This window comes from Acomys russatus, chromosome 15 (assembly GCF_903995435.1).
Source record: "Acomys russatus chromosome 15, mAcoRus1.1, whole genome shotgun sequence".
NCBI classification, from domain to species: domain Eukaryota; kingdom Metazoa; phylum Chordata; class Mammalia; order Rodentia; family Muridae; genus Acomys; species Acomys russatus.
The window spans coordinates 61,988,601-62,003,816 of record NC_067151.1 but is presented as its reverse complement, the minus strand read 5'-3'; the positions used below and the strand labels follow the sequence as shown (position 1 = coordinate 62,003,816).

At 49.5% G+C, this 15,216-nt stretch overlaps 1 protein-coding gene across 10 annotated transcripts; it reads right to left on the bottom strand.

Moving 5' to 3' along the window:
* Positions 1-8,730: 8,730 nt before the first annotated feature.
* Positions 8,731-15,173, bottom strand: Entrep3 (endosomal transmembrane epsin interactor 3). 10 transcript variants are annotated; one of them, XM_051157508.1, is made up of 12 exons: positions 14,110-15,173; positions 13,848-13,904; positions 13,546-13,656; positions 13,320-13,439; positions 13,100-13,207; positions 12,474-12,649; positions 12,233-12,374; positions 11,158-11,227; positions 10,406-10,960; positions 9,893-9,961; positions 9,562-9,815; positions 8,731-9,468 (listed from the first exon to the last, which is right to left on the bottom strand). In XM_051157508.1, the coding sequence occupies exons 1-12, from the start codon at positions 14,332-14,334 to the stop codon at positions 9,289-9,291; spliced, it is 2,067 nt and encodes a 688-aa protein (XP_051013465.1). In that variant the 5' UTR covers positions 14,335-15,173; the 3' UTR covers positions 8,731-9,288. The 10 variants fall into 10 exon arrangements, with proteins under 10 accessions (XP_051013465.1, XP_051013467.1, XP_051013468.1 ...); XM_051157510.1 differs by having other exon boundaries at positions 9,562-9,782; XM_051157511.1 differs by having other exon boundaries at positions 12,233-12,332.
* Between the last annotated feature and the right edge of the window lie 43 nt (positions 15,174-15,216).

Here is a 15,216-nt window from a genome sequence, read left to right as displayed (position 1 = left end):
AAATTCTGTCTTGAAAAACCAAACAAAAACAAAACACAGAGGGCTAGAAAACTATCAGCAGTTAGGAGCTCTGGATGCTTTTCTGGAAAATCAAAGTTCTATTCCCAGCAACCACATGGTAGTTCACAATTCTATGTAACTCAGTTCCAAAGGGTCTGACACTTTCAAGGGTACTAGGCATACAAGTGGTACCCAGGCATACATATGAGCAAAGTATTCATTTATATATATTTACAATTATATATACAATATATAAATTTACAATTATGATATATATTTAAAAACAGTTGTCTTGACGGCATATATGCCTTTAATAAGGAAGCAGAGGCAGATAGGATCTCTGTGAGTTAAAGATCAGCCTGGTCTACATAGTAAATTCTAGGCCAGGCAGTGCTACATAGTGAAAATTAGTCTTTAAAAAAAACAAGAGAGCTGGAGAGATGGCTCAGTGGTTAAGAGCACCACCTGCTCTTTCAAAGGTCCTGAGTTCAATTCCTATCAACCACATAGTGGCTCACAACCATCTATACTGGGATCTGATCCCCTATTCTGGCCTGCAGGTGTACATACAGGCAGAACACTGTATACATAATAGTAAATAAATAAACCTTTAAAAAATTAAAAAAATATATATATAAATAAACAAAGAGGCCAGGTGTGGTGGCTCATGCCTTTAATCCCAGCACTCAGGAGGTAGAGGCAGGAGGATTGCTGTGAGTTCAAGGCCAGCCTGGTCTACCAAGTGAGTCCAAGACAGCCTAGGTTATACAGTGAAACCTTGTCTCGAAAAAACAAACAAACAAACGAAACAAAAAAAAAGTAGAGGGAAGAAATAGGAAATGTTTCTTTTTAAAAAATAATTTGTGTGTTTTTATTATATGTGCACTGTTTCGCCTGCATGTATATCTGTGTGAGGGTGTCAGATCTTGGAGTTACAGACAGTTGTGATCTGCTGTGAGGTGCTGGGAATTGAACCTGGGTCCTTTGGAAGAGCAGCCAGTAATCTTAACCGTTGGGCCATCTCTCCAACTCTCTGAAGGAACCAGCCCCCTTAAGGACCCCTATTAAGGCCAAAGTCTGGGAAAATGTAAAAGTCGGCCTACCCAGTCCTCCCTTAAAGACCACCATTAAGGCCAAAGCATGTAAATTTCTGGAGGGTCCAGCTTGAACCAAGGACAGACAGATATCAGATCACTGTGTGTGTGTGTGAGGCAGGGACAGGAAAAACCTTGAAGAGTCCAACTTGACTCAAGGTCTCAGTCTGTGCTCAGAGTCCAGCTGGACCCAAGGACAACCAGCTGTGTTTACAATTTCCACTACCCCTCCTTAACTAAAAAAGTTCCTAAATGCCCCCTGTGACTGCTTCAACCAATCTTTTCCATAGGTCAGCTTGCCCCTCCACCCATTATCCAATCACCAAATGCCAAGACTCCCTGCTTGCAGCTTTTCTGCCCAAATGCCAACCAATCACATACTGTAAAACTCATTTCTTTGAGCTGGACGTGGTGGCGTACGCCTTTAATCCCAGCACTCGGGAGGCAGAGGCAGGCGGATCGCTGTGAGTTTGAGGCCAGCCTGGTCTATAAAGCGAGTCCAAGACAGCCAAAGCTAACACAGAGAGATCCTGTCTTGAAAAACCAAAAAAACAAAACAAAACAAAACAAACAAAAAAAACTCATTTCTTTGTCTAAAACCTATAAAAGGCCCATGCCTCCGCTTCTCAGGGTCTGCACCTTGAAAGAACTGGACAGACCCCATTGCAATGGCTCAATAAATTCCTGTGCATTTGCATCGATAATGGACTCCATCTCTTAGTGGGGACTCTGGGAATAGACTAGAGATCTCTCTAGAGGTCTCAATCTTACACCTCTTTCTATTTTCTTTTTTGTAGCTTCAACTTCCTTAACAAGTATACTATATTATGAACTTATTAAATCAAAGTACCTCCCTGACAACCAGACTGCCCTAAACAAAAGGGAAAGGAGATTAAGGAAAAGAAGAATGAAACTTTCTGGGTGTCAGTTCCTGGGAACGACTCTCCTGGCCTAGAGCCTGGAACAACTTGAACCGAGCCTCAGCCGGAGCCCAAAGCCTTGAAGGGATTCTCCCTAGGAGTGGAGTGATGAACAGCCAGACAATCCCAAGTCTCAAAAAGGTCCAGCCTCCTGTTTTGGGCTCATATAAATGTCTCCTCTGAGAGTCTGTTCTAGGATGTTTTTCAGCTGGCAACAACCAAGCTCCCCCATGAAGTGGTTGGACTTCTAAGTGGACAAACATCACCTGCTCCCCATCCCACATTTGGGATCAAAACATGTTTTACTCCCCTACATTTTTTTCTTTTCTCTTCTCTTTTTCTTTTTCTTTTTTTGTTTTGTTTTTCGAGACAGGGTTTCTCTGTGTAGTCTTGCCTGTCCTAGACTCACCTTGTAGACCAGGTTGGCTTCGAACTCACAGAGATCTGCCTGCCTCTACCTCCCAAGTGCTGGGATTAAAGGTGTGCACCACCACGCCTGGCTTTCTTTCTTTGTTTCTTTGGACAGGGTTTCTCCTGTAGCTCTGGCTGTCCTAGAACCTGCTGTGTAGATCAGGCTGACCTCAAACACATTGATCCACCTGTCTCTGTCCCACAGGGCTTAGGTGTGCACCACCACCATCCTGAAAAATGTTTCTTAATGAGAGGGTGAGAATCGAGTTAAGACTAGAATTGAATGACCAGCATCAGCTGTGGAAAAGAAACACCTGATGCTTGAGAACATGCAAGTGTAAAGTTCTTGGTGCTTGGACACATTTTGTCTGGGGTAAAGTAGTCCAGGATATTGGAGACTACTTATTCAATTTATTTATTTTATTTTTTAAAAAGATTTATTTATTTATTATGTATACAGTGCTCTGCCTGCATGTACACCTGCACACCAGGAGAGGGCACCCGATCTCATTATAGATGGTTGTGAGCCACCATGTGGTTGCTGGGAATTGGAACTCAGGACCTCTGGCTAAGCAGACAGTGCTTTTAACACCGGTGAGCCATCTCTCCAGCCCCTTATTCAATTTATTTATTCAAAGATCTTACTGCATAGTCTAGGCTAACTTCAAACTCATTGTGTATCCAGCTGTGCCGGTGCACACCTTTAATCCCAGCACTCGAGAGGCAGAGGCAGGCAGATCATTGTAAGTTCGAGGCCAGCCTGGTGAGTCTACAAGGTGAGTCTAGGACAGCCAAGGCTACACAGAGAAACCCTGTCTTGGAAAACAAAAAACAAAAACAAACTCATTGTGTAGCCCAGCCTGGTCTCTAACTCTTTTTTTCTTTTTTTTTCTTTTTTCTTTTTCATCAGTTTAGAGAACAATTTTATTAAAGTTCAGAATTTACAAGAAAAACCATTATTTATGAACGCTGTAAATCTTGGCAGCTTCCAGGAGATGGGAGTTGGGGAAGAGAAAAAGAGAAAAGCCGTGCCCTTTGACTTAGGCCAGCATGTCCAACAATGAAGGTTCAGCAAGCATTCACATGACAGAAAAGGCTTCCTGGCAACTGGGACACTTCAGAGAAAGAGTGCAGAGGGCCTTAGCTTCAGGGAAAATATACCTAGGTTGTTGCTGTTATTTCTTTGCTTGTTTTGGGGGAAGTAAGAGGTGGTTTATTCTGGAGCCATATTTGAGTGACCATGGCCCAGAAAAACAGATTTAGGGCACCCTGACTTCCATATTCCAACATAGAACAAAGAGAGTCAGGTTTAAGATACAGTGATGGGAGCCAGATGTGGTGGCACACACCTGCGATCCCAGCACTCGGGAGGCAGAGGTGTCATGGATGTATACATGTTTTTGTTGTGATCCCAAGTGTGGGATGGGGAACAGACTTGTGAGAGAACAGGTGATGTCTATCCACTAGAAGAGGAATCACATTGGGTTTTGCCAGATGAAACACATCTTAGTACAGACTCTGAGAGGAGATATACATATGAGCCCAAAGCAGCATAGGGGGCTTTTTGGGTCTTGGTACTGTTTGGTTGTTCATCGCTCCACTCTGAGACACTCCTAGAGAGACCCGCTCCAGAGAACGCTTTGGGCCTCTGGGTTCCAGCTGCTGTTCCAGGTTCCAGCAGCAACTCTGGTTGAATTGCTGGTCTGCTGAAATCCTGCCGACTATACCAGGGGAATTGCCCAGGAACTGAGTCCAAAAAGGTTTACTTCTCCTGTTCCAGTTAATTTCTTTTCTCTCCTATCTAGGGTACGTGGGTTGGAAGGGAGATATAAGCATTAAAGACACTCAAATGAAGTAGGTTTTTAAAATTTTATTTATTTATTATATATACAGTGTCCTGCCTGCATGTACACCTGGGAAGAGGGCATCAGATCACATTATAGATGGTTGTGAGCCACCATGTGGTTGCTAGAACTTGAATTCAGGACCTGTGGAAGAGAAGGTGGCACTCTTAACCACTGAGGCATCTCTCCAGTCCCTGAAGTAGGTTTGGAAAAGATCGAAGCCTACACAGAGAAAAGTGGATCTCTCTGAGTTCAAAACCACCATGGTCTATAGAGCTAGTTCCAGGCCAGCCAGGGGTACACACACACACACACACACACACACACACACACACACACACACACACACACACACATTTCTAACAAAACAAAACAATCCCAGCACTTGGGAGGCCGAGGCAGGCGGATCGCTGTAGGTTCAAGGCCATCCTGGTCTACAAAGCAAGTAGAGGACAATCAGGGCTGTTAACACAGAGAAACCCTGTCTCAAAAAAAAAAAAAAAAAAAGCAAAGCAAACAAAACAAAAACCTGACAGACCTATCAGACAACAAGATGGGGGAATCTTTTCTCTCAGCCTCAGATGCTCTTGGGCGACACCCTTAGCTTCTGGCTTGGTGGGAGCTGGTGGTCTGCTGAGTTAATAGATTTCAACAGGTTTTATCTATTAGTCATAGGATGTTAGTTAAGTGAGGAAAGGCTATGGAGGGGCCTAAAGTGAGCCAAATATTCTGCTCGCTGTACATCGCTGCAGTTTAATCAGTCAGTCAGTCTCTGCAGACACAACTTCTTTCTGGCTCTTGTGCAGAGTCCCCCTTGTTGGACAAACACCATATTTTGTGCACTCAAAGAGCCAGGATACATGCTTAGGTTTTTTTTTTTTTGTTTTGTTTTTTGTTGTTGTTGTTTTTTTCGAAACAGGGTTTGAAAGGACTCATTTGTAGACTGGGCTGGCCTTAAACTCAGAGATCCGCCTGCCTCTGCCTCCTGAGTGCTGGGATTACAGGCATGCACCACCACTGACTGCTTAGCTCCCTTTGTTTTTGTTTTTAAGATTTATTTATTGTATATGAATGCTTTATCTACAGAAGAGGGCATCAGATCACATTATAGATGGGTTTTTGAGGCACCATGTGGTTGCTGGGAATTGAACTCAGGACCTCTGGAAGAGCAGGCGGCGCTCTTAACTACTGAGCCATCTCTCCAGCCCCCATGCTTAGGTTTTTGACTAGTGTCCTAAAGAAAAAAAATCGAAGGAAAAGCTATAATTTTTGGCCCATGCCATTCATCCTGCTATCTGGGAGGCAGAGGCAGACAGATCTCCATGAATTAGATGCCAACCTGAGTTGAGTTCCAGCTAATCAGAGTGACACAGTAACAGATGTAAAAAGTTACATCTTTCTGGGTTAGGACTCAGTCAAGCAGACAGACATGGTATAAGTAATTGCCTTTGATATTATCTTAATACAGTAAAGAGACAGTCAGTCAATAGGGTTGCATAGAATTGAGCTATTTGTTTTGAGGTAGGGTCTCAATCTGAAGCCCATAACCTTGAACTAATGACAGTCTTTCTGCCTCAGACTCATACATACGGAGATCACAGGCACGAACCACCATTTGGAGAGAAGGTGGTGGCCTGGCTGGGTAGCTGGGAAGATGGTGACACACAGATGAAGTCATAGGATTGTTGTAGTGGAGGAAGGAAACCAAATGAAGATTAAGCTTTTGGAATGTGCGAAGGATTACTGGCAGGGTTGTTTATTGAGGTGAGAACAGTGGAAGAGTAGGTGTGAGGTCGGGAATTAAGAATTACATTGTAAAAAAAAAAAAAAAAAAGAATTACATTGTGCGGGAAGCAGAGGCAGGTGGATCGCTGTGAGTTTGAGACCAGAGAAGCCAGGGCTACACAGAGAAACCCTGTCTCCAAACAAACAAACAAAACCAAAACAATTCCATTGTCAAGCTGGGTGGTGATGGTGAGCGCCTTTAATCCAAACAGTGGGAAGACAGAGACAGGTGGGTCTCTGTGAGTTCGAGGCCGGCCTGGTCTACACAACAGCCAAGACAGCCAAGGCTAAACAGAGAAACCCTGATTTAAAAAAATAGTTTCCTCTACACACACCCACACCCACACACATATGCATTCTGGGTGTTGAAGAAATGACACTGCTTTTGCAGAAGATCCTGGTTATGCCACCAGCACTGACATGGCAAGTTATAGCCATTAGAAACTCTAGTCCTGGGGCTGGAGAGATGGCTCAGTGGTTAAGAGCCCTGTCTGCTTTTCCAAAGGTCCTGAGTTCAATTCCCAGCAACCACATGGTGGCTCACAACCACCTATACTGAGATCTGGTGCCTTCTTCTGGTGTGCAAGTTCACAATGTAGGCAGAACACTGTATAAATAATAAATAAATAAATCTTTAAAAAAAAAAAAGAAAGAAAGAAACTCTAGTCCTGGGGGATTACGCCCTCTACTGGCCTCTGTGGGCACCAGGCAGGAGTGCAGTGTGCTTATAACACACAAGCAGGCAGAACACTCATAACTCAAGAGAGCTATCAGTCAGGAAGGGAGCAGGGTGGGAGGCATGGGAGGAGCTGAAGAGAAAAAAGGGAATTCATCTCTGTGTAGATCTTGCTGTCCTGGAGATCCACCTCCCTCAGCCCTACAAATGCTGGGATTAACGTCGTGCGCTGCCATGTCTGGTTTGTAATTGTATTTTAAGAAAAATATATTCAAATAGCCAGAGCAGACATGGAGGTGTACTTTTAATCCCAGCCCTTGGGAGGCAGAGGCAGGCAGATCTATGTGAGTTAAAAGGCCAGCCTGGTCTACATAGTGAGTTCCAAATCAGCCAGGGCTATTTAAAGAGACCTTGTCTCAAAAAGAAAGAAGCAGAAAGAAAAACACATATATATACACACACACACATATATATTACACATATACTAATAAGCACAATAGTGGAAAATGCCTTGGGGCCCTCCAGTGTTGAGCAGTGCAAAAACAGGACGTCTTTAAAGATGAGAGGGAGAAACTCATTTTAAGAAAGGCTGGTGAGGGCTGGAGAGATGGCTCAGTGGTTAAGAATGCCACCTGCTCTTCCAAAGGTCCTGAGTTCAATTCCCAGCAACCACATGGTGGCTCATAACCATCTGTAATGTGATATGGCACCCTCTTCTGGCTTGCAGGAGTACATGCAAGCAGAGCACTGTATACATGATAACAAATAAATAAATCTTTAAATAAAAAAAAAAGAAAGAAAGAAAGGCTGGTGATATATCTTAGTTGATTGCAGTTAAGAAATGAAATACAAGCCGGGCCTGGTGGTGCATGCCTTTAATCCCAGCACTCGGGAGGCAGAGGCAGGCGGATCGCTGTGAGTTCGAGACCAGCCTGGTCTACAAAGTGAGTCCAGGACAGCCAAGGCCACACAGAGAAACCCTGTCTCGAAAAACCAAAAAAAAAAGAAATACAGGCAGAGATGAATAAAGACTTTGCAAAGCTGGCATGATAGCGCTGGACTGCAATCCTGGGGCTTGGGAAGTGGAGCTAGAAGAATGAAGGATTCAAGTTTTGGGGGCAGCTGGAGAGATGGCTCAGTGGTTAAGAGCGCTGGCTGCTCATCCAAGGGTCATGAGTTCAATTCCCAGCATTAACATGGCAACTCACAACCATCTAGGGGGTCTGAAGTCCTCTCTTGGCCTCTGCAGGCACTGGGAATGCACCTGGTACACAGACATATATGTAGGCAAAACATCCATACATATGTACAGTGGTGCAGGCCCTTAATCCCAGCACTAGGGAGGTAGAGGCAGGCCGATCTCTGTGAGTTCAAGGCCAGTTTGGTCTACTGAGTGAGTTTCAGGACAACCAAGGCTATCTAGAAAAACCCTGACTCAGAAACAAAAAACAAAAACCTATGTTAAAAATGTCTTTAATAGCAGGGTGAGGTGGCACAGGCCTTTAATCCCAGCACCCCCGCCCCTGCCGCCCCGAAATGTCTTTAATAAACTCCAGTTTTTTGTTTTTGTTTTTTCGAGGCAGGGTTTCTCTGTGTAGCCTTGGCTGTCCTGGACTAACTTTGTAGACCAGGCTGTCCTCCAACTTATAGAGATCTGCCTGCCTCTGCCTCCCGAGTACTGGGATTACAGGCGTGCGCCACCACACCTGATTTCTTTCTTTCTTTTTAAGTAGATTTGAAACTCTGCAGGATTGTGCACACCTTTATTATTATTATTTAAGATTTATTTACAGTGTTCTACCTGCAAGTATACAGCAGGCTAGAAGAGGGCACCAGATCTCATTATAGATGGTTGTGAGCCACCATGTGGTTGCTGGGAATTGAACTCGAGACCTCTGGAAGAGCAGTCAGTCAGTGCTCATAACCTCTGAGCCGTCTCTCCAGCCCCACACCTGGTTTCTAACACTGCTTTAATAATGAAACAGTCCAAGAACGAAGGGAGAGATTGAAATTTATTGAAGGCTTACTCAGAGTTACAAACATTCATGTTCACAATGTTTTACAGGTCAGGCAATTATGGTTAAATAACTTGCCCAAGGTCATGCAGCTAGAGGTGGCTGAGCTGCAGAGCCACCTAGACTCATGTGTCCCCTTGCCTGCCTCACCACCACTAGGCAAGGCACAAGTCACCTGTTTTAAAACACCCAGGCCCTTACCCCCACACAGTGCCAAAGAATATCAGAAAGAGGCGCTCTCATGCTGGGGGAGGCTGTTAATTTTCCTGTCAGTGCTGTAAGCAGCAGGGCGTGACCTCCCACAGCTTGAACACCCATGCAGCACAGGACAGAAGCTCTGCTGTGCAGAGGGACAGAGGCAAGCGGCAGGAGCCCCCCCCCCCCCCCAAAGGCAGGCAGGAAAGGAAGACCTTAGGAGAGTGTACAGCGGGGTTTCTTTTTGAGCCAGCTAGAGCACAGGGCTGCGGAGGTCTCCTGGTCCCAACCAGCTGATGCCAGTGGCTCCAGCACTCATCCGGGTCTGTTCATTGTGACAAGCCCAAATCAGAGCCCAGTCTCCCGGCTGCCTCCATTGAGGCTGAGGCTGAGGCTGTGTGGGCGTATGCCATGCTCCAGCCTGCGGCCAGACAGGAGTCGCCTTAGGGAGGAGCCAGAGCTCAAATCACCACAGCTGCGAAGATGGAGGCTCTCCCGACCTGGTCGTCCCCATGGGTTCCTGCGCACCTGGAAAGGGACACAGGAGAGAAGGCATCAGTATAGGCCAAGCTAAAGCGCCAGGCTTTCCCAGGGATGCTCTCTGGTGTCCTGAACACTTACCTGCTTGTATCCGTGCGCTCCAGTCCCCGCGGGGTCTGGGGACTTCCTGGACAGTTGGAGGAAACGAGTGACCAGGCCCCGGCCTGGCCAGCTTCCTTTCAGGTCCCCTAGAGAGTGGGCAGGTGTAGGCCCTGAAGGAAGGGGAACCTTCCGGAAGGTGGGCACTGGGCGGCGTTTCTCAGCTGAGCGAGCACGGAGCAACTTGGGGGAAGGGCAGCGGGCTAGCCGGAAAAGGCAGGCTTCAGAGCAGAGCCCTGCAGAGAAAGAACATGGAATGTGTGTGGGCCACTCAGTGACCCCACACCTTCCAGCTGCCCGGCACATGCCTGACCTGTGTCTGCAGAGGAGATAGAGGCAGCTTCTTCCTCAAGCACTTTGGTATAAAGGTCCCTGAAATCAGCTGGGGAGGAGAAACAAGGGCCGTGTGAAAGTACTATCAGAAGACAGCTCTCCTCCCGCCGCCCACTGTCCTGTGAGACACACTCCTGTCACCATTCAAGGGGACTCAAGGGGCGATCATGACAGCCTTTAACTCGATGGTGGTATGATGTAAGTAGGTGAGATCTGTACTGCCGTAGCCTCCCTAGCTCTGCTTAGGGTCACCAGATGGGAGTTGAGGTATTTTTCTGTGTGGCTGTGAACTACTTCGCTTTATCTCTTAGTAACTCGCTGAGGCTTCTGATTGCTCTGTTGCTATAACAATGGTTCTGTAGCCCAGGCTGAGGGGCTGTGAAAATGGTTTCAAAAAACCAAGGTAAACGCTCGGGAAGGGCACTGCGGAAACCTCACCTGGTCCCAATCCTAGAGGATTACCCTTCCCGAACCAGGTGAGGGAGTGGCTCACCAGTGTCGCTGGAGGTGGTGATGCCTGGGTCGCTGTGAGACCTTGGCAGCAGCAGAGGTGGAGGGGGTATCCGATGAGGAGGCCGGTGCCCGGGTGGGGTGAGGGAACCTGAGCTATCGCTGAAGCGTCGAGCTGGGGCTCGGGCAGGAGGGGGTGCAGCTGTGCGGCTGCCTCCTCCTCCTCCTCTGGGGACCCTCCGCCTCAGCTCAGGGAAGCAAGGTCCCACCCAGGGCGGCCAGCCCTCTAGCCGGTGGCAACTGCGAGCAGCTGTGGGGGCACCCAGTGGGGGTGGAGCTTCAGGAGCAGAGCAGGAATAGGAACGGGCAGCCCGTGGGGGTCGCCGTGGCAAGGGACTGTCTTCAAAGGGGCCCCTCAGGCCGCAGTCCAGGCTAAGGCAGTAGCCTGCACGGCTGCGCTGGATGGAGCGGAAGAGCACATAGTCGACGGAGCGCACAGAGCCTTGGAGTTCCAGCAAGCATGAATCTTCTGATGGGCTAGAGCCTCCAGGGAGGTCGCCAATGGCTGACAACACCAGGGACCCGCTGTCCATGGACACTGTGGGTGGCAAGGGAGAGCTAGGTAGCATCGCAGGAGGGGTGGCCGTTCTTCCTGAGACACTCTGACTCCAGCTTTATCCTCAAGGAGACAGATAGGCCCCGTCCTCAACTCCAAACCATCAGCTGAACTAAACCTTGTTTTTCCCTCTGTATGGCCCCACCCTGCCTCTGTCCACCCCGATCCACTCTGCTCACCGTCCACAATGGAGGCCACCCGCTCACAGACACAGGAGCCATCATGAAGCTGAGGGTCAAACAGGGTGGCCTGCAGAAGACACAGGATCAAAAGTCCAGTCTTTCACACTGACATGACCACTCCCATGCACTGGAAAAAGCTCTGGAGACCAGAGCTTCCAGACCAGCTTTGTCACTCTGCATGAGTTAGTTGGTTTTTGTTCAGTTGTTTGGTTTATTTTGTTGTTGCTGTTTTGTTTTGTTTTGTTTTGAGACAGGGTCTAGCCTTTGAACTCCTAGCCCTGCTGCCTCTACTCCCCAAGTGCCATGGTTATGGGCATATGCCACTACAGTTAGCTTTCATTTAAGTCACTTATGAGGGCATCGGTTTCCTTTATTTTTCTTTCTTTCTTGAGACAGGGTCACTGATGACCTCGTTGGTCTAGAACTCTCTCTGAAAACCAGGTTGCTCTCGATCTTGATCTTGTGCACTTGCTGCGTCTGCCTCTGCAGTGCTGGGCTTACAAGAGTGAACACCATACCCAGCTGCACATCTTTAATAGAAAAATACTCCCACCCACCACAGCAGCTGTGAGGTAGATCGAAGATGACAGTGGGCGTGCTAGAGAGATTATGAGGACTGTTGGTACCCTTATGAAGATGCTTTCCAGCCAGGCATGGTGACGCACCCCTTTAATCCCAGCACTCAGGGAGGCAGAGGCAGGCGGATCTCTGAGTTCAAGGCCAGCCTGGTCTACAAAGTGAGTCCAGGACAGCCAAGATAACATAGAGAAACCCTGTCTTGAAAAACCAAAACAAGAGGCTGGAGAGATGGCTCAGTGGTTAAGAGTACTGACTGCTTTCCCAAAGGACCCAGATTCAAATCCCAGCACCCACATAGCAGCTCACAACTGTCACTCCAAGATCTGACACCTTTACACACACACACACGTAGGCAAAACACCCATGCACATAAAATAAAAATAAACTATTAAAAAAAAAAAAAAGAAAAACAAAAACAAAAACAAACAAAAAAACTCAATATGCTTTCCAGGTGCTATAAGCTGTTCCCAGCTGCACCAAGCCCTTTCCTCACCTGGCTGTCTCTTCGCAGCCCCATGACGGCCTCATAGGAAGGGGGGCAATCGGTAGGGTACAAGGGCACTGGGCTATCCATGGAGCCATTGTACGTGATGCTGGCAAGATGATGGAGAGGATCAGGGCCTGGAAAATAACTCCTACTCCACAGCCATGCCTCCCCACCAATCCAGGCCCCGCCCCCATCATCTTCCTTAGGTCCCGCCCCCTCCAGCCAGTATGATCACACCCAGTATTACCTTTGTGCATCCGTCTCTGAACTGCAGGTATACTCTGGAGGATAGTAGGGTGGTGGTGGCACAGGTGGGACAAATTCCTCCAAGTCCAGCATGGTGTGTAGAAGAGGAGCTGGGGGCGAGGACGTACAAGCCAGGGGCCCCAAGGGGCCTGAGACTGAGCGCTCAGGGGCCAGCTGCTAGGGAGCAAGCAAGCCTGGTTTCAAATTTCTTTCTTTTCTGCTAGTTTTACAGCCCTACCTCCATCAAGAAGATCCAGTTCCAATCCTTCCTCCACCACACCCTGCACCTCCTTCAACCTGCCCCCACTCTGCACCTCCAGCAAGGCCTTTGCCCACGCATCAATCTCTCCTTTTTAGTTTCACATCTATCTGTAATTGTCACCTGTTCCCTGTCACCATCCATCCTTTGTCCCCACCTCCATGTAGGACCATCCCGATTTCAGTCCATCCAGTCTTCCTCACTCTCTCTCCCTTTGGCCCTAGCCATCCCTGCCATTAATATTCTCAGGTGACCCAGAGCCCCATGCTTAAAATCCAGACCTGTAGCTATGTGTGGCAGGCCCCAGCCCAGGAAACAGCCCCGGCTCCCACCACACCTGTCTGCTTGGGCCTTGGCTCCTTCCTTACCATGTGCACCAAATCCAGGGAGAAGATCTGGACACAGCAGACGATAGCAGAGAGGGCACAGGTTATCGCAGCACAAATGGTGAGCCCACACACACTGAAGAGCAGGTTCTGGAGAAGGGAGGATGAAGGAGTAAAGACCGGGAAGGGTAAACCCTACATACCTGAGCCTTTGAGAACCCCAGGAAGGGGGAAAAGGAAGATTGGGGGAGGGTGTGTTCACCTTGAGGGCCCCTCTGGCTTCATCACAGGTGGAGTTAAGGGCAACTTTCAGCTCCTGGCCCGACTCGGGACAGGGTCTGTGCAGCGGGATAGGGGGACAGCAGACACAGACCTTCCCTTCCTGTGTGGGAGTGGAAGGGGCAAGGCAGCCTGCATCAGAGCAAACTCGGGGGTCCCTCACACCTCCCCTAACCAGTTCTTCCCGGGTCTCCCACCTCAAGTCTCACCATGGAGCATTCTCGGAAGTCCCGAGCCAGCTGAGCATTCTTACAGGAGAGAACAGAGCCAGCCATGCTGAGCATGACACAGAGCACCGAAAGCAAGGAGAAGAAAGAGATCTGGGGGAAAGAGGGTGTCCGTTGAGGGCCGAGACCTTCCCCACAGAACGAACCACTGTCTTCTGACAGACACCTCCTGCCAGCCTAGCGCCAACTGGAAAGTCAATTTCTTTCCTGAGGACGTAAAGGGTATCTATCCCTTCTGGGGTTGGGCACCTGCCTCCCAGTGGGCATCGGGCCTTGGCACCTACCACTAGAGTGAATGGCCGCTTCCAGGACACAATGCCAACCAACCCGGAGAACGCCAGCTAGGGACAGAGTGGGCACAGGCTTAGGCCGGCAGGGGAAGCACCTTAAGTGAGCCCCTCGCCACAGGATGCGCCCAGCCCCGCAAAGGAGGGAGAGGACCCGGAGAGGAAGGAAAGACAAGCATGTGGGCTTGCAGGTGAGGAGGGGTGGGGCCTGGGAAGCGTCTCCCACCCCAGTACTGTGAGGTCTTTGTATCCAACTCACCGAGAACCCAGCCCAAGATGGGCAGGACCTCTTGATGCTCTCGGTGGTGGTGACAGAGGAGGCCACCATGCTGAAGGTTACCACCAGGATGCCCAAGAGCACCTGGGCCAGCCCCAAGGTGAGCAGGGCCTGCAGCCAGGGTCGGTGGAGGCGGAGATGGGTAAGGCCCCGGGTACTAGGCCGGCTGGTTAGCGAGCGGCTGGAGTCACTAGGCGAAGGCATCATGCCTGCCGCCCGGTTGCCCACACCTCGCTCGGTCCCCCTTGAAACTTGGGAGCATCTCAGAGGCGCCCAAGGCCCGGTTCTTTATCCTTTCCAGCGCCCTCGCTGTAAAGCCCACCTCCTGGCTAGGTCCTCTAGGGCATCGCCCAGGGACGCCAACTGGAGGGAGGCTCAAAGGAGGGGCGACACGAAGGGACAGTGAGGGGCTCCCTCCCCACCACCAGATGGGTACCGTGCCCAGGGCAGCGATGAGGACGCGGGGGCACCGGCTCATTGCATTTCCTTAATGAAGAGGGGTGCCGAGAAGGGCTGATCCCAGACAGAGAGACCAGCGTTCCGGAGCCCAGGGAAGGGTAGGGAGGGCAAAAGCGAGGGGTATGCGAAGTCTACAGAAGAGGGCAAAGGTCTGCATGCAGGGACTAGACGTGCGTTTGGCCTGGTGGGGAGAGGCCGCGGAAACTGTCTCCAGGGTCGCAGGCCCGCTCCCCTCCCCACCATGCTCTGCTTCCTTAGTTCTTCCAGCTGCAGCAGGTCAGGTTGTGGAGGAGGATGGGGACCCGTGCGTAGTGCGGAGGAGGGGTGTGGTGGGTGGTGCAGTGCATCCCGGGAGCTGTAGTCCGAAAGCAAACCCGGGGAGGGGAGGAGATAGGGAGAGGCCCTCCTCCATCCCTAGCCTCGCCCAGAAGCCTGGCCATTTGAGGATCACTTCTGTGCCCATTTTCCGCCCTACCCAACGCCTCAGGTTCCTGGGATGCAGAGTTCTCATTAAAGGTGGCTGCTCATTATTAATGGAAAGGGGGTGGCAAGCCAGGCTGGGGCTCCCTGATATCTCCGGGCCTATCATCCATCCGGCTCCACCCTGCCCAGTGCAACCTCCTGCGGACA